Raw genomic sequence first — 23,074 nt, forward strand, 5'->3', positions numbered from 1 at the left:
AGTACTCTTGGATGGATCCCGTCTGGTCCCATAGATTTGTGAGTGTCCAGATGGCGTAGTAGGTCACTATTTCCTCATCAGTGTTGTTGAACTGGTGCATGGAATCGCACCAGTTCAGGTTCAGTAGTAGCAGCTCTATGAAGTGAGCAGAAGGTGAGTGCTCAGCCACCTTTGCCAAGCCAGCAAGATCTGCATTAAGCCTCCCTAAACTCAAGCCTGTGTGCGTAGCTCTTGGACATTGACGTGCACCAGTGCAGGCAAGCTCTTTAAGGACTGTTTGCCATTTATTGGGTTAATATCTTTCTGGGGTGTAAAAGCTGGCAATATCAAATTCTGTATCATAATAGTCCAAACTAGCTGAATTGACTCATTGATGAGTGCTTTTTGGGGTTTGGCCATATTTGGCAATCTTTTTTACTGTTTATCATTTTAAGAGGAAAATAGCTAATGCACAAACATACTGTAGATTTCAAGTATTACTGTTACAGGTTGAGTTAGTTAAAAATTTGACCAGATCACGTTTGTTAGTCAAAAATTGGCAAGCTGCATTTTAAGCATATTGCTTTTCTTAACTGGATATGACAGTCAAAAAAGCATGCTCTGCTGGACCAGCCTAGGCAAATATCATTTATATTCCCAGCCCCTGTAGATTAGGGAACATGATGGCTTATGAGTTTGACAGTTTTCATTGCTTTCTTGGAATGGGAGGAGTGAAGAATTTCATTGTCTGCTCCTGATCTTGTTTGAGCAGACAGATCCAGAGAGGAGATGGGGATTGGGAATATTACGACTTTCTTATAGTTTTCTTTCTTTCAACTTTACTATCAGACTTTACACTCCTAAATAGGAGATTCCATGTGTAATTTTATATTTTCCCTTCAATAGCAATAATAGAATAATAGTTTCATTTTTATTCTCTGCCAAAGTTAACTGTTTGTCTAAATCCTTCAGTTTTCTTTAAAAATGTAAGCTTCCTAAAGCTTAGCACAATGGTAATAGTAAGAACTGTGCAGTTCTTTAGTGCTAAGGTTTGTGTTTTACACTGATGTCAGTCATGCTCTGTCTTGCTATTCTGTGCTTTCATTGTCTTGGTAGTCAAAGACATGGAGGATCCTGATTGTTAAGGTCTCCTGCAGAGCTGGGAGATACTGTTGGATTTTGGGAGAGGAAACCAAGCGTAGACTATTCCTGGCAAGAAAAGTTATGTTGATTTGGCATGTGATAGGGAATTTCTCTAGTTCCCTAGGTAGGAAGCATTGCTAAGAGTCTTCATTCTTTCAACTACAATGCTTAATTAATACAGTCCTTTATAAAATATCAGTAGTTCTGTCTGCACAGTTGTGCAGACAATCAACAGGCACCTGTAGGGAAGTCTTTGGGCAGGAGGTGGGAAGGTTCTGAGCAGGGCAGTCCTAATGCGTGGCTAAGACATGTAGCACAGGACAACATCTGCTTTGAGGAAATGGGCTCTGCCACACTAATACAGAGTAAAAGAATGTTTTTGAAATGAGGTATTGAACAATCCAAGTATTTTCTGCCTTAGATCATTGTTATTGTTACTGCATATTACATTTTAATCCTGCTTAAGTATCTGTGATTCTAGTCAATGCATGCTGTTATATTAGGTCAAGAATATCTTTTGTCAGGGCAAGCAGATGGTAACACCAAGTAGGCAGTTTGTATTTTTGCTTTTTCCAGAAGGTATGATTACCTTCCTGCACTAAAGCTAAAAGCTGTAATGCTTTAAAAAGAGGCAAATGTAGCAGGTTTAACAAAGGGTAAAAAGGAAGGATAAAAGAAGGATTAAAAAACATTACGAGCATATGCTTCCAAATACATGTTCGAATCACAGATATATGTTCAAATAGTTACACAGTCCTGGAGCAGTGGGGTGTGGATGTGAAATATGGATGTAATTGTTAGTTAACTTCCCATCCAAGCAAAATAAAATAGTTCCACCACTGTGCATCTCTTAGTTTCAGGGATGGGAGAAATGTAATTTACCCAAAAAGAGTTATTTACTTACTGTGGAGGAGGCATGTGGCATTGGGTGAGTTTGATACCGGGTGGCCTTAACTGTCTTCTGAAAGAAAGCTTTTACTCTGCCTGAGCAGGTGGTTGGACCAGATGACCTCCAGAGGTCCTTTCCAACCTCAACTGTTCTGTGAAAGCTTGTGGGAAGCTGTCACCTGAACTTCCTGACGAAATGAAGTCAAAAGAGAACTAGGAGCAATTAGTCTTCTGCTAAAATCCTGGTTGCCATCCCAGATTTTAAAAAGTGCATGGGGAACTTAAATGCTATAGATGAAGAGCGTGACTTATACAGGGTTATTGGAGGTCACGTGAAAGTGAAGGAATCCTAAGAAACTGATGAGGAAGGAAGTTCTGTGAAAGGAAGGAAAGAGAGATCTAAATAACCTAATCCTTCATAAAAGGGGTTTTATTATTAGATCAGTCCTTTTATACATGCTGTAAATATACTGTTCTGGAAATCTGCTTGGCTTTGTGTTACAGAACACAAAAAGGGTACTCTCTTGTGATTCCTAAAGTGAGAAGGGTAGTAGCCCTAATAACTACTGTGCTATGCTGAATAAGCAGCTTTTGGCATCCTTGAAACTAATGAATTCCACCAAAAGAAGCTGAGGAACATGAGATGGATAGATGAAATGTACCTAGAAACCTGCCCTGTCGTATGTGCTTCCTGGGAGCACAAGCTTAAAAAATATGGAGACTAACGGTTTTCTTTCTGTAGGGATGTTTTTACCTGTGTCAGCTATATCATTCTCTGTTATGTAGCATGTCATTTAAAAACATGATGCTTTATGTGATTCTCAGGAGATAGTAGTTAGTGTTTGTTAACAACTTGCAAAAAGCAAGCCAGAAAACCTTGTTCAAAGACTTTTGTTTCAAATATCCCAACTTGGGATTTTTGAGTGTTGTACACTTAATTGCTTCCTTGCATTACCTACTACATGGCCTATCCACAGTTGGTTTTTAACCTAATGCTAAGGAAAGTGCAGTATCTACAAGTCTTTCTTCAGTAGTCTGTTTTTAAGGACAAAAAGTCTGAATGTTTCTAGGTTAAATGCCTAGCAGTGGGCTTCAGCTCACAAAACTTGTGCTGTGAAGAACCCCAAGTTGTCAGGCAGCTGTGTTTCCTCAAAACTGCACATAGTTGCAAGTGATGTACACTTGCGATACAAAAGGACAAGATACATCCCTCTTTTCCTATCAGTACCTAAAACTGCATGGCTGAAGTTTTGAGAGTTCACATACACCCTACTCTCTTTATCCTTGCATTTATATCTTGAAAGGTGAGCTAGACATGTTTCCTGTGAATAACAGCATTGAAGAAACAGATGGCAAAAGAAAACCTTTGTAGATGAGTTTTTAAGTAAGCGAACCAGTGTTTAGACTACTGGTGGTCTATGGCTATTTAGCAGTCAAACTGACCAACGTAGTCTTATTTTCTCTTTTATCCATTCTCTGTGTTCATCTGTATTTTACTGTTGTGAGGGAGTGGCAAGTATCATGCATGTTTCAACTGTTAGCTCTCTGAAACTGGAATGCTATAGCGTGCTTAAACTGTATATGCACAGCACACACACAGGTCTTGCTTCATGGATAGTGCATCTGGTTATTAATTCAGTACAGGTAAATTATTTAAAGGCAGGTAATGTTTTCTTGTTAATAGGCAATGTTTCATGTCTTCTAGTTGTTTTTCTGATGTTAATAAGGCATAGAGCTTCAGAAGTAGACTTACTCCATTTGTTTGTATTGTGACCCAAAATATCAGCAGATGTTACTCCTTTTAAGTGAGCATATGCCCCGTTTGAGGAATTTTTGGTGGTAGCAGGATTTCTTCATGAAAGAACTGACACTTTTAGATTGTTCTGGGTACTGTCATGAAGCATCGGATGGATGACACATAAGCTCTGTTGAAATTACAATGCCAACTTATAAGGACGTTTCATACTTCTGTCAAAACCGCTCTGCAGCCTGGTTAAACTTTCTGCTGTAGAATAGTCTGGCTGCATTCAGAGTCCCAGCTGTAACCTACGTCTGTAATTCTTGCATTTTTTTCTGCATTAAAAAAAAAAGAAGAAAGTGTTGCTTAATAGATTTTTCTACTTCATTAGTCTATAGTTTACTTCTTTACCTGCAAATCTCAATGTAATGTTAGTGACTAACTTCATGATCTGGTTTAAAAACTAGGGAGCTGATTCATGTTAATGCTAACGTAAGCTAAAAACATGGTCTTTTTTAACTGCTATGACTGTGTGCCAGTTAAGGCTAGTATGCATTAGCTTTAAAATCTTTCAAGACTATAAATGGAAAGTGGGCCTTCAAACTGTAAAATTGACCATATCAAAGTCAGCAATGTAAATATTTGAAGTATTGTTTATGCCTGTTTGTGAAGTTGTGTCAACTTTCTAGGGCTGGTAGATGTACAAATGACAAAAAAAGCTACAGCCTGAGCTGCAGCCTGATCAAAATGCCACTGAAGTCTCAGAAAATATTTTCTTAGTAATTGAGATGATATGCATTTAGGTTAGACACTCATTCAAGGCATTTAGTGAAACAGCCAGGCTTATTTATGTATGTAATTTTAACTGTAAAGTTATCTGTTACTTTGTTAACAATGTTTGACATCAATTTGACTGGTTTAAACCTCCCCAAAATGAAGTGCTGTATGTTACATTTCACAAATACTGGTTTTCTGGGAGAGTGTGGAGATTATCAGAAGTGTGTATTTATACATTAATTAATCCCAAGCAGATTCAAAATCAGGTCATAAGTTAAAGCTGTGAGCAAATATTATGTATAACGTTACACTGTCAGGTTTTTACCTACAAAATGTAACATAAAAGAGAGAGAATACTCTTACAAATGACTTGATGTTTTTTCCAGATAGACATACACAAATGCTTTTTCTACTTAGGAGGATGGCTAAAATAACAAATTAAATAATAGCACAGTGTTAAAAAATTAATGCCTGCTCATCAAGGGGTGGTGTTTTCTTAGGTATGCTTTTTCATTACACCATTCTGTAGGAAAGTTTCCTGTAGTGAACTTTATAGGTGTGATTTAACCTACCTTGCCATTTTTTTTCTTAAATATTTTCTTCTGTTGAATAATCAGTCCTATACCTCTGTTAAACTAAACAAATCAATGTTTAACTCATTCCTAGAAAATAATTCTTTATGCAGAAAGCAACAATTGGTTTCCTAATTATATTTGTTTCTAGCATTTTTTTTTTTTTGTATTTTGCAAGGTTCTCAATAGAACTTGGAAACTGTGGGTGAAGTCCTGGCTGTGGTGAAATCATCTTCAGTTGAAGTAGTAATTTCAATAGAGTAAAAACTTTGGCCTTTGTCTTTTAAGTCATGAACCAAGCATATCACTCGGTGCATGTGTTTTCTCACTTACAGTCCTTGCTCTAATCCTGCCATATGTGCCTGCCTTGCAGGTGTAGTTGTAAAATCTGTTTTCCGTGTAGAACCTGTGTTACTAAGTTTAGTTTATGTGACTGGTATAAGAAAGCAGGCATAGAATTTAAAGCACTTACTAAACAATCTGTAATATACTACGGTTTTAAATTAATTAGTCATTCCTATATCTGCCAATTATAGGAAATTTTGCAATCAGTTTTGCCAGATACTTTTTTTTTTTTAAAGCTAAAATAGTTTGTGCTTCAACTTAAGGCTAGGCTACATGCAGTTGAAACAAGTTATTTGAAATTCATTCTTTACAGGTATTATGTTGTTTTAAGTTGAAAGCACTTCCTATTTTTTTCATCAGGAAAAGAAAACTAAGACCTCTGCATAAAGGAAAAGAAATAATAAGAAATCTGTAGTAAACGGGTATTGCAACCTATTCAGATAATCAAGACATTATTTTATTCATTAAATGAGCAAGGGAACTAGTAGAAGGCAAAGAGTTTTACACTGCTATTTTAAAGAAATAAAGATCCTTTCAGATTAATACTGACTGAAAATTTTATAACAGGACAATTTCTGCTGTCCTAAATGGTGTTGTAGTACTGCTCTGACAGTAGATCACATTTCATGATAGTATAAAGAAGATAGTCTGTTATGATATGTGTCCGTAAAAGACAAAGCTAGCATACCATATTGAGATTCTTCTATGGTAAATCCTGTAGCAAAGGGACCTTTTGTTCTCTATCTTCTTTACATAAAGCAAGCAATTTATTTCAAGTTGGAGAGTCTGTTTTGAAATAGTCTTAATTTTGAGAGGGTTTTGTGTTGTTTGGGTTTTTTTTTAACTTTATTAATTTAAGCTTCGGCCCTAAGGTGTAACTTTGAATTGTCTTGTGTGCATTTTTTGGTTGTTTTTTTTTTAATGGTCTAGGAATTGCATTCTTTTTGATTTTGAAAGGATAATTCTGAAGATGCTCAATGATGGTGAGTTTTGAGGTATCTTGTAGTGCTGATTGCTAGAATTTAACTCTTTTGCACGCAGCTGGACAGGCTGCATTGAAGAGGTTACTCTGAAGTGATAGGTAACTTCATGTATTGAAGCTTATGTAAAATCTTTGAGATGCTAGGGCACTCAGTGTGTTTAGAAATGTATTGTCACGTGCAGGATGCTGTCAGGTTTATTTATATATAAATTATTATCAGAGGATGATTGAACATTACCAAAGTCTTATGCAGATCAGTAAACTTCAAAGCAAGTGGTCAAGGACTTTCCAAAGTTGAATGCCTGATATTATGCACCCAGAATAATGACTAAATTACCTTCTGTTCATTTTTTGTAGGACAAAATAATAATTAGCGTTCTTAACCAACATGCACACACAAAAAACAAAGTCACTTGCTAGGTGAATCCATAAAAAATTTAGCATGTAATCATCATGGAAAAAATTGCCCTAAGTGTGCTGATTTTGGCTGGGATAGAATTACTTGTCTTCATAGTAGCTAGTATGGGGCTGTCTTTTGGATTTGTGCTGAAAACGCTGTTGATAACAAAGGGATGTTTTGGTTATTGCTGAGCAGTGCTCACAGAGTCAAGGCCTCTTCTGCTTCTCGCACCACCCCACCAGCGAGTAGGCTGAAGGTGCACAAGAAGTTGGGAGGGGACAGAGCAGGGACAGCTGACCCCAACTGACCAAAGGGATATTCCAGACCATATGGCATCATACTCAGCATATAAAGCTTGGGGAAGAAGAAGGAAGGGGGGGACATTTGGGATGATGGCGTTTGTCTTCCCAGGTAATCACTACGCGTGATGGAGCCCTGCTTTCCCTGGAGATGGCTGAACATCTGCCTGCTGATGGGAAGTGGTGAATGAATCCCTTGTTTTCCTTTGCTTTCGTGCACAGCTTTTGCTTTACCTATTAAACTGTCTTTATCTCAACCCACAAGTTTTCTTGCTTTTATCCTTCTGATTTTCTCTCCCCCATCCCACCGGGAGTGAGCAAGCGGCTGTGTGGTGCTTAGTTGCTGTCTGGGTGAAACCATGCCAGGGTTCTATGTCACACAGTAAACTAGTTGTAGAGGGGAGAATAACAAAATATCAGCACTTATAATGTTAGTAAATCTATTGGTATGAATTAGAACTACCAGTTTCTTTGAGATGCTTCTTATTTGGCAGCACTGTGTTTAGAGACAGACAGCTTCATGGCTTATTAGAAATTGTTCAGAAAATAAGCATGGTCCTTTGAATCTAGTATTAGAGGACGTAGAGGGGGAAGCCTTTGCTTTCTGTTGCAGCTGGGCTGCTGTAATGAAACTTGAACATCTCATGCTATTTCACAATAACAGGATAGATGAGTGAAAAGTTTCTGAAAACAGCTGTTGAAAGAGAACCGTCCGCCTATTTAGAATCATAGGATAATTTAGTTAGGAAGAGACCTTCTGAGATCATCTCATCCAATGTCTTGCTCAAAGCAGGTCTGACTAAATCAGATTGCTTGGAGACTTGCTGAAACTTAGCATGTAGTTCTGGGGCAGCATAAGCATCTAGGCCACCACAGTTCTTCCTAAACTGTGTGGGGTTTTTTTTTCCCCCTACCTGTAGATTAGTGCTAGTATGCATGCAGCTGTGTGCAAATCCCATTCAAGGAGTTTATGGGCTGGAACCAGCTCATTTTTCTTTGCACTTTTTTCAGGGAAAGAGGAAGAGTCTTGGTTTTGTCTGTATTGGTTTCTGTTTTGTGCACCACTTGGTCTATGAATATGAGGAGGAATGATGGGGATGAGTGAAGAGAAAGAGTACAGTCAAGGCAGTGGCATCCATAAAACCTCACACCAAATTGTTTCTTTGCACCTCAGTGGAGTACGGTTCCAGTGATGTTTGTGGAGGCAAAACTGGCTGCCAAACTTTCCCCCCAAAAATCATTGTTGACTTAACTATAATCTGTTCTGTTTCAAATACAGCAAGTAAACTTTCAACAAGGTCTAAATACAAGATAAATTAGAAAGCAGTGTAATTGGTATGGGAAAGAAACATGAAAAAGTCTTTTAGCTCACAGTAATTCTTCAGGGGTTTGAAAATAGTTTACTATCTTGCTTTTAGAATAAGCTATACAACTTCTAAGCTAAATCAGCTCTCCAAACTAGAGTTCAGAAAGTAAAAGTATTGTTTAAAAGTTTTCTAGTGTATATCTAAACATAGGTATACATTTTGTAACTTCTACAATACTGTCCAATAGAGGTGCACGTACTCTTTACTCCTCTTGCTGTGTATATAGGAGGTGAGTTTGGTTTGTTCCACCAGTGACCTTGAGTGTGTAGCTTTAATCTTAGAACAGGCTAAGCTTTTTAAGATACAGGTAGCTCTTCTGCCTGGAGGAATGATGTGTTAACGTCAGTGTGGAATGCTTCCCTTTCATCCTGGCAACACTCTGCCTCTTAGAAAAAGTCTTTGGATGTCATCTTGTGAGACCCCAAGGATGTGGGTTACAGAAATAACCCAGAGTTAAAGATGTCCTTTGTCATGATCTGCATCTTGAATATTGCTGTCAGACATTAAGAGTTGTGGTGAACAACAAACAGCAGTTTGAAGAGAAAACTGTCCTCTTCTAAAAAAAAAAAAGCCAGTTAGTCTCCAGCCTTGCATTATGTCAGGGAATGGAGAAAGTAACAAATTCCTTAGGTCTGCATCATGGCTAGTGCCACTTTAAATAATTTGATGTAAAGGTATGTATTACTAGCCTGTGATAACACATTTTGTCCTCTGACCTCCCTTTCATGACTTCAGGAGATATCAGCAGTGCAGGCTTTGAATTAGGAAAGAAATTAAAATGGGGAAGTGTCAATGTCTTTTCATATTCCTGCAGTCTCAAAGTCTCATTTGTGGCCTCAGCAGGTGCTTGTTGGTCTGAAAGATGTTGAGGTGAATACATTTCAACAGTGTATCCTTGGTAGAAAGGCAATAACTCCTGGTAAATTAATGTGTCCTTCAGGGCAAGGATCTTGAGATGCTTGAATTTTATTCTGTTAAAACTTCCTCCTTTTAAAATAATTCATTATTAAACATAGGTATATGTGTACACATCTTGAAGAATATACTTGAGGAATATATAGGGAAGGACCTGTATGTTTGCTGTAGGAGAATGCTCTTAATGTCATGTATTGTGAGCTCAAATAATTTAAGCACTTGCAAAATGACTGCAGTCAGAACTTAGGATCCAAAAGAAATGGGAAATATCTTCAACTCCCTCATTACCCTTTAGTGTTTTGGGTTTTTTTTTTGTTTTCTTTTTAATTAACCAGAGGCCTTTTGAAACCTGTTGAAACCACTCTATGAGAATATTGTTTGGGAAGAAAGCTCTGATAATTTATAGTCCTCCAATTCAAACGGCCTGTGGTTGAAATACAGGCAAATCACTCCTCTGAAAAACTTGTCATTTTTTTAAAAATTGACAAAAAAAGCTGCAAAACCCCTTAAATTATGAAAATGTCATCTTCTTTTCAGGTGAAAGTTATGTATGTGCATCCAATGAACCATATCGCAAAGTTGATTACACCAAGAATGTCAATCCAAACTGGTGTGTGAACATAAGGACTGGGTCCACTCGATCCTTGACATCTTTGACATCCACAAAGAGTGAAGTGAAGGAGAGTAAAGATTTCATTAAACCCAAATTAGTGACTGTTATTAGGAGTGGAGTAAAACCGCGGAAAGCTGTGAGAATTCTGCTGAATAAGAAGACTGCTCACTCCTTCGAACAGGTCTTGACTGACATCACAGAAGCCATTAAGTTAGATTCGGGTGTAGTCAAGAGACTTTGTACACTGGATGGAAAGCAGGTAGGAGAATAAATTGCTGTGACCATCTAATAATGATAAGTTAATCTAATCTTCTTTGTTTTCATAATTTGAATTCTTGTTACTGTATATGCTTTAACCTGCTTCTGAATAAGGACAGTTTAACAAATGGCAGCCTTTAAAATTTTTATTAATATCTACAAAAAATTAAAATGCAAAAGAAGTTGACCACTTTACATTCTAAGTACAAAAAAAAATTTTAAAAAATCTTAAAATATGGTTTTTGTATACTAACTCTATCGCATTGCTAAAAAAAGGTACCTGTTGATTAAGTAATACAGTTTATTTGAAACATTTGAAAGCAAACTTGTTAAAATACATATGTGTTTTCAGAAGCAGAGTCATGTTTTCAGACTACTACATAGTGCTGAGTGGTATAAGAAAAACGTTGCTGCCTCCTTCCATTTCAGTTCCACAGATTGCTATTTAAGTAGCAAAAGGACTGAAAAGTTTTTCTGGAGGTAGTAACTGACATGATCTAAGGTCAAGAATTTTACCTGAAATGAATAATTAGGGGGGGTGGTCATATCTTTGCAACTTGCTTTTGCTTTTAGTTCTACCACTGCAAAAACATGCTGCCAGGATTAATGATGTGGTAGGTCTTTTATTCTCACTCAGAAATACAAAGGAGTGGCCCACAGAATGTTTTGCTGCACCAGGTTTAAGTGTCAGGAATACATTTGCTGTTGATCAGTCAGGTTAATGACTCAGCCCTTTATGGGAACAGGACTTTGATACTTGATACTTTTATTTGACACTGACATGGAACTTTGACAGCATTGACTTTAGTAATACAGAGCAACTCAGGTTGCAAAGTAGATCACGTTTAGTATCAGGTACCTGAACTATTGTATTGTTGACTAAATATTATGGTCCTTGCTCATTCAACAGGTGTTTTTGCACACCTGCATACCTACATATTTGCATGAACTACTTGTAAAAGTTTCAACTGTGTTCAAACAGATGTGGGAATTTTTATTGTCAAGCTTTATATAATGGTTGTAATCCTATAGACTACTTAAAAAGCACCTTTTTGTGTTGAAAGTTGCTAGCAATGTATGGCAGAACAAGTACACTTAGTTTGTCTCAATATGAGGTCTGTCTGGTTATGTTGTGCATGCTGTGGATACACTTTTTATAATTAAGTACTTGAAAAGAACTTGTTCTGTTCTTTGGTATTAAATATAGCGAGGCAAATGCATCACTGAGACTCTTGATTTTTTGGTATTTGGTGGCACTATAATGTGCTCTTTAGTTCTTCTAATAGGTTTGATTTTTAATGAGATTTGTTAACATGATTTGTTAAGAAAGAATCCTTTCTAGGAACATCTGAAATGTGATTTAGTCATGTTTAAATTCATAATAAAATAGCTTTGAGGATACTTATTATACAGTAATTAGTCTCTTCTGCCCATGCAGTCTTCTGTTACTGTCTCAGATAAGATGATTTTAATCTTCTCAAGCAAGTAGATAGAAAGGAAACTGCAAAAACTAGGATTCTTGGTTCAGATTCACCTCTTCTACTGCATCGTTAATACAGTAGAAACTCACAGGCCTGCATTGATGTGGAAGATGCAGTAGTCCATCAGGGATCAATAAAATTAATTAGCATTAAATCTCACATATATTGCTTGCACATTATTGTCACCCGTTTTGGATGATGGCTGTCTTCAGTCCACAGTGAGGACGACCAATCGTTGGTAATGCTCCAAGATAAGTATAAGATTTCTAATTGCTGCAGTACCTCCTCCTGCTCTTTTGTGGTAAAGGCAATAATCAAACTTGGACTGCAGATGTACATGTAGGTGTTCTCAAGCAGGATTGAGAAATCCCTAGTTCTCACTGCTAACAGCCTGCAAATAGCTGCTCCTTACAACAATAGCCTCTCTGTGTAAACTGTTCAGCAGTAGTAGTGCATAAATGTGGAGATCTCCCTTCTATTTGGAAGAAAGGCTGTTTGCTTTTCCATAGGCTTTGCAAGGAGCCTTTGCTTGCACAATCATAGTGTAATCGTGATTTAAGTGGGCATGGGGTATGGTGCCTCAGATAGAAGACCTGTGGCTTTAAGCGCTCTGATAATAAAAGCTGCCTCCTGCTTATCTAGGAAGATAGAGACTTCTGGGGTTTTTGTTTGTTTGTTTCTTTTTCCCCAAAGTGAAGGGCTGACCCCAGTGTTGAGGCAGTAGGGATTTTTTTTTTAGTTTGTTTGTTCATTGCTGGTATATGTAGAGGTTGGTGCCCCAGGGCTTTGTGGGGTTTGGCAAATAAAAAGTTGCTTTGCTGCCAATTACCAATTGGTGGAAATTTCTGAGCCCATTTTCTCTAATGTAGTAATTGCTTATTCTTCTAAATCTGCTAGGGAGGCAGATCTTTTATGTTCATTGTAGTGTTGGCACAGCTTGAAAGGCAACCATTAAAAAAAAAAAGGCATTTTGTAAATGGCTATGTTCCTATAAATGTGGCTCTTGTGTTTCTCAGGGTTTTGGTTTTTTTTTTTTCTTTTCCCTGTTCCTTCATAATTTTATCTCTGAGGAAATACAAGGTTTTTTGTGGTTTTTTGTGAGTGAATAGGTTTAGGTTGTATTTTCTGTTTAATATGGAATTGATGCTGAAATTCAGTTGTTTAAAACATGCATGTATAAAATTTGTATCCTTTTATTAAGGAATGTGTTGTTCTGTTAATTTATGGGGTGATTTTGTTTTCCAGTAGAACTATTTAACACATGCAGTAAGAAATGATCATCAAACCAGTGATCTATGAAGAAATCTTCTTAATTTTGAGCAGTACAACAGAAAGAATGTCTTCAAAATTGTTTTTTACTCTTCTGAATTCATTAATCTTGACTGTAGCAACATCTTGATGATAATGGTAACACAGAGAATAACATCCATGTCAGATTTTTCCTTGATTATTGTGTATGAAGACAGACAATTACCTAGCTTTTAACAGTAAGATTTTCTAACATTTACTAGGTTTCCTTTTATCTTCAGTTTCAATATGAGTGCTGTAACAGCATATTAGTGCTTTGTACCCTCAAGTACAGAATTTCTTAACTACATTGATGCAAGGCTGACTTTTTCACTTTTAAGTAGTTGAGCAACGAACTTTTTTTTACCTCCCCAAGACTTTTGTGATGGTTTCTATGTGAGAGAAAATATTCCTGTAAAAGTAACTAGGCTTTAACTTTGCAGTGCAGGCTTCTGCTATTCCAGTCTTTGTGCTTCTTACATTGAGGTTTGCCTAATATAGTTGCTTGACCAAAGTGTTTTCCTTACTTGGCTGCATTTTTCCTGGAATCTGTCACTATCCTACTGTGAAGCAAGGACAGACAGACTGAAACTTCTCCAGTTGGGAAGTTAACCCTTCGTTATCTCGGAAGAGAATGGAGGGTTTCTGTCTTGCTGAACAAGCTTCAAGCGTCAGTCATTGCAAAGTGTAGGGTAGCAAGTTAACTGTAAATTACCTGCACTAATTGTTTAAAAGAATATAATGTATAGAGGGGTTGTGGGGGGAATTTCCTGTGAGAAACTCACAAAAAGCCATACAGAACTCTGAAGCATGTATTATTCGACCCAAAAGAAAATTAAATCTTCAGTCCAGGAAGATAGTAACTTTTTAAGCTTGCATTGTGTTGCAGTTTAATGGATTAATATCCCTAACAGGATTGAAAAGGTGGATGAAGCACCTTTTCTATACTTCATTCCCAAAATAGTGACAATGTACCACAAAAAAGCCTTATTTTAAAGGTCTTTTTTGATGGGCCACAGGTATGTTGGTGGCTATCTCTGAAACTAAAAGCTCCCTAATTTTCTGTTAATGAAGTTTTTCATAAGGTGCTCATTAAAAGTGAATGGATAACTGAAGAAAACAGATATTACAGACTCATCATGCTCTCCTCTCAGTAATTTTTTTATTTTCCAGTGACAGATTTGAAAATTCTTAGTAGACATGATAGCTTTTGTATACTGAATTTTGTATTTGGTTTGTAGTGGAAATACTAAGGAGACCAACTGGAGCTGTTAATATACTCACCATAGAGGGCAGAAACCAAAACAAGGGATGAGCAGGAGACCTCTCGTTTATTAGTACAACTGATATTCCCCATATTCTTTTTTCAGTTCTTTTGGCATGTAGGCTTCTGTCATTCAGATCTGAAAATCTTCATTAATATAGTACTTACCTCAGTAAGAGCTGACTATTTAGTACTGAGACAAGTTTTGGAACATATGGACTTTGTCCTTCTCAGTTTTGCAGTTTTGTATGCAAAGTCATACTTGGATGAGGGTTTTTTTAATAATTATATTGCAGTTAACTGAATAGTTTTAGCAAATATTAACCTTCAGTTCAATTCTCTTCTACCTAATGACAGTGGAAAGGCTACTTGGTTTTCAGCTGTATCTTATTCATCAGCAGTACATTTTTTTTTTTTTTTTTAAGGAACCAGGCCCTAAGAGTTAGGAATACTTTTTTTTTTAAGTGTCATTTAATTATACTGTTACATCACTGTTTGATATCTCATTGCAGGCCAAGAAACAACTGTAATAGAAACTTGCTTCCATGTTAGCAGGCGTTATGTGTAGTTGAAAGCTACTGAAGCCAAAAGAAGTCTTTATCTTATGTCTCAGGCTCTAACCTAGTATAGGCACTTTCATAAATGTATTGGAAATGGCACAGATTTGAATTTCTGCTACAGGCAATTTTGTAAGAACATAGAAAGCTCCAACTTTTTTGCAGTTCTAGTTCTGCTGAAATTTAAAACAGCACTTTAAGCTGAAATGTTGCATTAACCTGCAAGCATGAGGGGAAAAAATCCTTAAGCCCTTTCATTCTTCACCAAGTCTTAAAAAGGTTTATGTATTGTTATAGAGGAATGTCAGTGGCAGCTGCAAAGGGAGTAATTCTCTGCAATGCAGATCCCACAGAAGTTTGGCATTTGTGAGCAAGGAGTCTTTCCTCACCTAGCTTCAAGACTTTGAACAGTAACAATAGTCCCAGCATTCATCTTGAAGGCTGAGGGTTAGAAGAGGTAGAGTCAGCTTTTAGAAAGCAATTTAAAATTTGCCAAACAAACTTGGTGATTTGACACTATGGATATGATTGACAATATAACTACTAAAATAGCAGATATGTTGGATAGAAAGGATTTTCAAAATTAGTGGTTGATGTCCACAAGAAAAAAACACGTTAATCTGCTTAATATATGGCAAATTACACAAATGAGAGTTATGTCTACTCGGGGAAGGGGAGAGGAGGGAAATGACTGCAGTCTTTATATTGGTTTATAAGACTTAAATATCAGCAGAGTGTGTGCAACATCATATGAGAGAATGGGAACAGGACCATTACCTCCAAGACCTCTTGATGCAGCAGTGTAAGTTTTATCTCAGTGGTAGCAAATGTCTTCTAATATTTGATATGAAACATGTTTTTAGGGGAAGTTGGGCTTGTACTAGAGGCTAGAATTGTTTCCAAGAACAACTGTGGAGAGATGTCTGTTTAGTCAGTGTGGGATACAAATGTTGCAAGTCCAAGGAAAATAAAACAATTAGAGTAGCCCTAATCTTGAGGAAGTCTGTACAACGGGAAGTTCAACCATGGGCACTGCTACATGATATTTTTGTTCAGACTTTCAATTGGTATGCTCAGAACTGGAAGCTGTGGTTATTTATTGCTGAAAGAAAGGAGGAAATAGTGTACTCAAGCAGAGGAGATAATTTTGGCCTCTGTCCATGGACACAGAAATATTCCCATCTGTAGTTATTTATGGAAGGAAGTGTTATGTGAAACTAACCTGAAATTAACTGTGCCCTGTCATAGATGCAGGGATCTGAAAAATACCCTATATATGAAAATACAGACATCTTTTTCCAGCTACAAATCTTGTCATGGAACACTTTCTAAAGCATTTTCATTACATGCAGTGGTGAAAAGGACACAGACAGGTAATGTGTGGTTTAGGATTTACCTTAGAAAGTATTTACAATTTTTATCACAGTTGTCAGAGGATCATATTACCAGTCCAATTACCATTTTGAGGAAAAAAGAAAATGCAAAAAGTAACAAAATTATGATGCTTAAGGTGCTACAGGAAAAGTATTAAGAAAGAAACAGAACCTTGAACATCTAGTGAGTCATCTCAAGAAGAGTGTCTTAAACTGGAAATGAACAATAATGCTGAGGAAGCTCTTCAGCTTTGTTGCAGGTACAAAAAATAAAGGTCATGCCATGTGAAGTAGCCACAGTCTAGCACGGGAAAACTTGGCTCTCTGGAACAAAGGTCTTTAGAATTTGTTGGGGGGGGGGAACTTCTGTGTATTATTTATTCTGTTTCTTTCTTAATACTTTTCCTGTAGCACCTTAAGCGTCATAATTTTTGTTACTTTTAAACAAATAAGCACAGGTAAAATAGAGAACCTGTATCTCTTTCCTCCCCACAGGGTTACGTAATTCTAGCTTTGGGGATGTGGTGTAACTTTACTGAGAATGTAATGGCTGTGGTCCACTGAGTGTGAATTTAGTCTTTTTCAGTGAGGTAACATTTACATATGTAATTAGTAATACCCACTGCCATCGAACTAACAGGTTGGTGAAGTGGAATGTTAAAATAATAGAGTATTTCTAAAAGTGAACACAAAATCAGAGCCTGATGTGAAGTCAGCACTTTTAAATTAGAGCATGGCAACTGAAAAAAATTTCTGATTTTTTAGCTAAAAGCAAGCATGTGTGTCCTGTTGAAAGTGACATCCAACTTGCTGGAGTCTTTGTGGATCTATAGAGAGGATAAATCCTACTGGGTTTTCAGTTTTTGTCTGTGCACACTAAGAGCTGACAGCACTTAATAAAAATGACATGCTGCACAGTGTGGGAAACAATCACTGCAAAAATAGTGGTGTCACCAGTGGTAACATTGTATCTTTGTTGATGTATGATTACAATAATTTTAGAGCTGGGTTACAGAAATGGTGTGTGTAGCTCTTGGAATAAAAGAGCGGTATGTAGTCATTGTCTGCCATCTGCCACACTAAAGATTGAATCACATGACTTGGAAACTAAACCTTGGGAATTTGTTGTGTCCCGCTGAGTCTGGCCATTAACAGATAATTAGTCTGGTAAAAAATCTTTTGAATTCATTCTGCAGCTGTCATATGCCAGATTAGGATTTGTGTCACAGGTTCCTCATTACTTTGAGATCTCTGAAATTTTTTTCCTTTAATTAAATTACCCTATGTTACTTCAGTAAACAGTTATTGCATTATCACATTTAAACATGCAAACTTTTCTTTAGGAAGCCTGTTACACCTTACAGTGTAAAGCTGTTTACCAACCACGTATGAAAGGGTTTCAAGGTTGAATTTTCTCCATTCCTGTTCATAACAGTCTCTAAGCAGACCTTCTAGTTTTAAGATTTGTCTTTCAGGTTGCCAGGTTGATGGATCTGTTCCAGTAGCTTTTGGTTAGTTGTAATCAGATTGTGAGTGTCTCTTAAGTCTACTGAAGCAAAAATATGGAAATCTTAAAATATGAACTTTTCTTCTAGATTTGTACCAGTTATTAAGAAAAATGGCATTCTCTTCCATAATAAATTAATGCCAGGAAACATGAAACAGTTTGTCAGAGAGACGAAAGGGAATATTCATCTTTAATGTTTAAAATATTGCTAGCTGATTAATTTGCAATGAGCCTTTAAACACAGTAGTCTGAGGACTCTGAAGGGAAAGTAATTTTGAAGTAATAGCTACACAAGCCAACTTTTAAAAGCAAATGGCTTCCCAGCACTTAAATGGAACGGTGACCCTGTTTGTGGCTTGAAGTTTGTAAGCTTTGCACAGGAAGGAAGGATACTCGGTGTTTTCACTGTAGGCAGTGAAAGTCGGTGCTATTGTAGCACTTCTCTTGTTTACATAGTCAACAATCATTTTCTTCTGTTGTGCAAATATGCAATCTATGCCATATTCTTAAATATTTATTTTGTTCATATTTATTTGGTGTTTTATTTATTGATATATGGCACAGGGTATCTCTGCAATCATGGAAGGCTTTTTGAAGAAACTAAAATATTTCAGAAGAAAGCAAAATAAATAGAACATAACTCGTAAACTAAATAGCAAGTTAGATCTTTTTGGGCTAGTAGGTTCAGCATTTCTGGCTTTGCCCTTCTTACGTCTAACCTCCAACTCAACTAGTGTTTAGTTAGGGAATTCCAGTCTGGATAAAATTATTGGAAAAGAGGCCAATTAGTTAAGAGAAGTGAAGATGGTTGAGTACTAGACAGCCAGAATCCTCTTTGTAAGTGCTTTCTGAAGGTGTCATTTTCTTGCATGTGGAAAACTTTCAGTTTTTCTTTTAAAGAAATCAAGGGTCTGGTTGATTCAAATCTTAATAAAATTGAATAAGAGATATTCAAACATAGATAAATGTGGAGTTGAATCCTAGTTAAAGAGTATTTGCCTTATTCTACCTATATTTTGCAAGGGACCCAATAATACAGACACTTAGAATATGCCTATGTGGTTGTATAGACAGACGTCTGACACCAGCTAGCTTTGATCCTTGTAACTTACGGACCTGGAGGTGGTCTTATGTCTGATCAGACTGCAGACTGATTGATGTTGTATCTAGTTGCTATCAGGTGGGTAGATGTATTCCTACCCAGTCAAGTGTATAATGCTTTTTGAGGTAGGAAATATTGTTTCTATTGCGAAGAGAATCGGACTATAATGTGTGTGCTTGGTAATAGTTTGTTTTTACCAGACCTCAGTGGGGGTAGTAGAGAAGCAATTGATTTTCCCATTCTTTTTTTTCTTATAGGCCCCCCTTCCGACGTGTCAAACAGTAACAAAAAGCTTGTAAAATTAGTATTTTTTCCTCTGACATATTTGCTTATTACCAAGTTTCAGATTTTTGTTTCTCCTTTTCCTGCAGAAATGAAGAGTGACTTTGATGAAGGGCTTTTGATGGAGCAGTTGGGGGTTCTATTCATATTGAAAATGGGACATCATGGCTGTATGACTAACTTTTCTGGGTTAGCTGTACTAGTATATTTCTAATATTCTATTTCTGTATATTTCTAATCTATATATTATGTTTCTAGCATATACTGTGCTATAAACAAAAAGTATTCTGAATATTTGGTTACTAGGCTTTCCTAGAACCCGGGGCAGTTTTCAGATGCATTTAGATATAAGTTCTTCTTTCCTGCAATCATGTTAAAACTGGGAATAGTAATCCAGCCAAGGTACATTTAAAACTGTTAGCTAGAATCCTTCATATAATTGCTTTAGGAGTAGCAGAAGTAAGCAGCCTGTTGAGATGTAGGACTGGAAGAGACAGCATGGCTGAGAATATCCAATTGCCAATTGGCATTGGCAATCTCGTAAGGTTTGTGTCCAGAATAGTTCACAAGAATGTCCACTGTGTTCTTCTCCTATACACTGCTTGTCACAAATCCATCCCCAGGACCTGTATCAAACTGAAGATTGCTAATCCATGAAGCCTCAGGACTTTGATGTTTGTATATTACCGAGAAAGAAAGGGAGAGATGAAAAATGTTCTTTATAACCTCAGCCTCTACACTGCCAAGTAATTTTAGATGGGCTATTTGAAAACAATTCTAGAAATTGGACAGTGTTTTGGCTTTCTTAGCAAAGAGAACACACTGGCGTACTTGACATCTGACTCAAAAAACATCTCTGCAAACAAAATCCATATACCACATTTGGCTTTATATGAGCATGAGAGGAAACATGGCACAGTGAAAGTCCCTGGTAGACTTAAGTATTCTGGCTAGTTCTCATTGTGGCTGATTTTTTTGCCTGAAAGAGAAAAGTATTCTCTGCACTTTGCTAGAGCTGAGGGGTTAAGCAGGGAAATCTGTCTTCTGCAGGTACCCATGCAAGCTCTGGTACATCAGATTAGTGTGTAAAAATTATGCATTAGTTCATATTTGTAATATTTATGTTAATATATACTTGTAATTTTTATATATGTAATACTTTATATTTTTTTACTTAAAGCATACAGTAAAATTGATATTGTAAGCTTGTGAAGTCTAAGAGGAAGATGATGAACAAATTATTAAATCTGAATCACAAAGCTTTGTATTTTGTCCTTTGTTTTCATACACAAACAATAACATTTCCTGGAGTTTTAGTATCAGAGTGGCTGTTGGTATAGACAATGGATTTGTTATTACCTGCAGTTCCTGAAGTCTGATGCCTGCTTAAGAACACACTTCTAGTTCAATCACTAATCTTTCTTTACTGAAAGGGATTTGCTCTTGCTTTTGGATGGACATAGGTAATTGGATGTGTGAGAACGTCATCATTGTCTTCTGTCACACATTATCAAGAAGCCTATGAGAGAAGGTGCAGTCCAAGATGCAAAGGTGTTTTTTGAGAAGTTTTTAGGATCTGAGAGGGCTTAAAATACTCTTTGAACTAGTAATTATTACACAGATGTGCTTGGTTTTGACACATGAATACATTTTGATTTCTTTCAGTGCACTTAATCTTTTGCACATTATTTTTTTCCTGTCTTCTTCTTCTCAAATATTAGACTTTAAAAAATGTATTTATGATACTTATATCTAAACAACTTCTTTTTCTTCCCATATATATGTCACTAAATGTATGAAATTTAGAACAGTATTATAGTAAGTGGGGGAATGAAGGTGTTTGATATTACTTCTTATGAATTGCAGACACTTGTGTATTGGGTCTGGCTGAGATGGAGTTAATTCTCCCCATAGCAGCCCTCATAGTACTGTGCTCTGCATCAGTAGCTAGAAAGGTGTTGATAGCACACCAGTGTTTTGGCTACTGCTGAGCAGTGCTGGCACAGCATCAAGGCTGTCTCTCCAGCATTTTTGCCCCCCCCCCAATGGCAGGCTGGGGCAGGGCAAGATCTTGGGAGGGGACATAACCAGGACAGCTGACCTAAACTAACCAAACAGATATTCCATACCATATGACGTCAGCTCAGATATAAAAGCTAAGTTAAGGGAGACGGAAGTGGGGGCATTTTGTCTTCCGGAGCAACCAATACGCGTACTGAAGCCCTGCTTCCCGAGAAGTGGCTAGACATCGCCTGCTGATGGGAAGTAGAGAATAACATCATTTGGTTTTTCTTTGCTTTCGCGCGCGCAACCTTTGCTCTCACTTTATTAAACTGTCCTTATCTTGACCCACGAGCCTTTTGTTATATTTTCTCCCCCGCCGTCCAGCTGAGGAGGGGGTGTGATAGAGCAGCTTTGGTGGGCACCTGGCATCCAACCAGGGTCAACCCACCACAACTTGGCTGGAATTTCCAAAGTAACTATCATGGCTTGCTCATGAATTTTGGCAATAATCAGTGTGAGGTGAAAGTTTCTATTCCTTGGACTTCTATTTTGGAACTTTATTTACTGTGACAGTAACTCCATCTTCCATATATATGTATCTTAATATATGGGAGATATAAAATAAATGCTAATATTAGGAGGGTTCACTGGTAGTAATATTGTGTAACAGGGTTTTTTTTGCCAAAATCTGCATGAAGAGAAGTGCAGATTAGGTGGATGAGCATTTTTATCTCTCTCTTTTTTAAAGTTTTTCATCTTCTTTTAAGATCTATGTAACAAAGCATGATTGACACTACACATATATTAATGGAAAGAAGAGACTTAACAAATATTTTGTTTGTTCCAATACAGATCAAAAGACACGAACAGAAAATTATCAGAAGCACCAAGACATTATGTACATCTAAAAATGATTAGGAGTTTAGCATCTTTCTTAGTCTTACCTGAGGCTTGCAAGAAGACTCTGTTCCAGTCCTTAGTAAGAAATAACATTTATGTGGAGTTTTTGGAGGTAAACACTAGTATAAGTTATCAAGTATGGGGGGAGGGTCTGTCTGAAAATTCAGCCTGATTGCTGTTTAAGAAAAAAGAACCTCTAGTTTTAAAGCTATTAAAATATGATTAGCCAAATAGAGTCTATAAGGCCAGTTCACAATACTTAAACCCTTCAGGCTCTGATAACCTGATTTAATGAATGTAGTTTCCTAGTGAGAACAAGTAGAACAGTGAGGTACTTTATAAACTCAATGTTCAGTTGTATCTCCATTTTTTGGGGAGGTGGGGTGGGGAGGAAGTTCTGAAATTGTGTTGGACATCCATGTTAGAGTGTGGGGTTTTCATTCGTTACTCCCATACTCATTACAGAAATAAAGGATGGACTTACAGCTATTTGGACTTTTACTGAGCTACCTCTGATTAGAGAAGGAACAGCCAGAGCACAGGGCCATCCTGCTACATTTCTTTGCTTTAGTTCTCCTTAATCCTCCTTAGTCTAATGCACTCCTTAGCTAAGTATTGCTAAGTCAAGATGTGCAAAACTACTCCACTGCTTGCACATTAGTGGCAAAAAAACTCTACAGGAATTTTTATCAACTTGGAACCGAGCAGGCTTCCAGAATGAAGAGGGACTCCAAACCTAGTAATAGCTTGGCCTCCGAGATTTCTACTCCATGCTTACACTGTGGGGAAGATCCTTGTGTCACATCCTAGACCTTCTTTCTTCATCTGTTGGGAGGTAGATGCAAGCCTGGTGCCTAAATGCTTATCTGAAATTGAAAACCTCAGTTTATTCATCTTGCTTAAATAAGGATTCTTAACTAAGTAATAAAGCAGCTTTCATTGCATTAGCCCTGTCACCAGGGTCTTCACTTGACAGTTGGGAGTGGAGGGCATCATTTGTTTATCAAAAGTCTCTGTTAAGAGAGGAAACATGGATAGGCC

At 37.1% G+C, this 23,074-nt stretch overlaps 1 protein-coding gene across 3 annotated transcripts in view; it reads left to right on the forward strand.

Moving 5' to 3' along the window:
* The window catches only part of DCLK2 (doublecortin-like kinase 2), a 99,522-nt gene that overhangs the window by 4,273 nt on the left and 72,175 nt on the right, over positions 1–23,074 (forward strand). For all 3 annotated transcript variants that reach the window (XM_010576149.1, XM_010576157.1, XM_010576165.1), the window contains exon 2: positions 9,943–10,277. In XM_010576149.1, coding sequence (XP_010574451.1) covers positions 9,943–10,277 — 335 coding nt within the window. The remainder of the gene's footprint in view (positions 1–9,942; positions 10,278–23,074) is intronic.

Source organism: Haliaeetus leucocephalus, unplaced genomic scaffold (genome assembly GCF_000737465.1).
Source record: "Haliaeetus leucocephalus isolate CR32 unplaced genomic scaffold, Haliaeetus_leucocephalus-4.0 Scaffold21, whole genome shotgun sequence".
NCBI classification, from domain to species: domain Eukaryota; kingdom Metazoa; phylum Chordata; class Aves; order Accipitriformes; family Accipitridae; genus Haliaeetus; species Haliaeetus leucocephalus.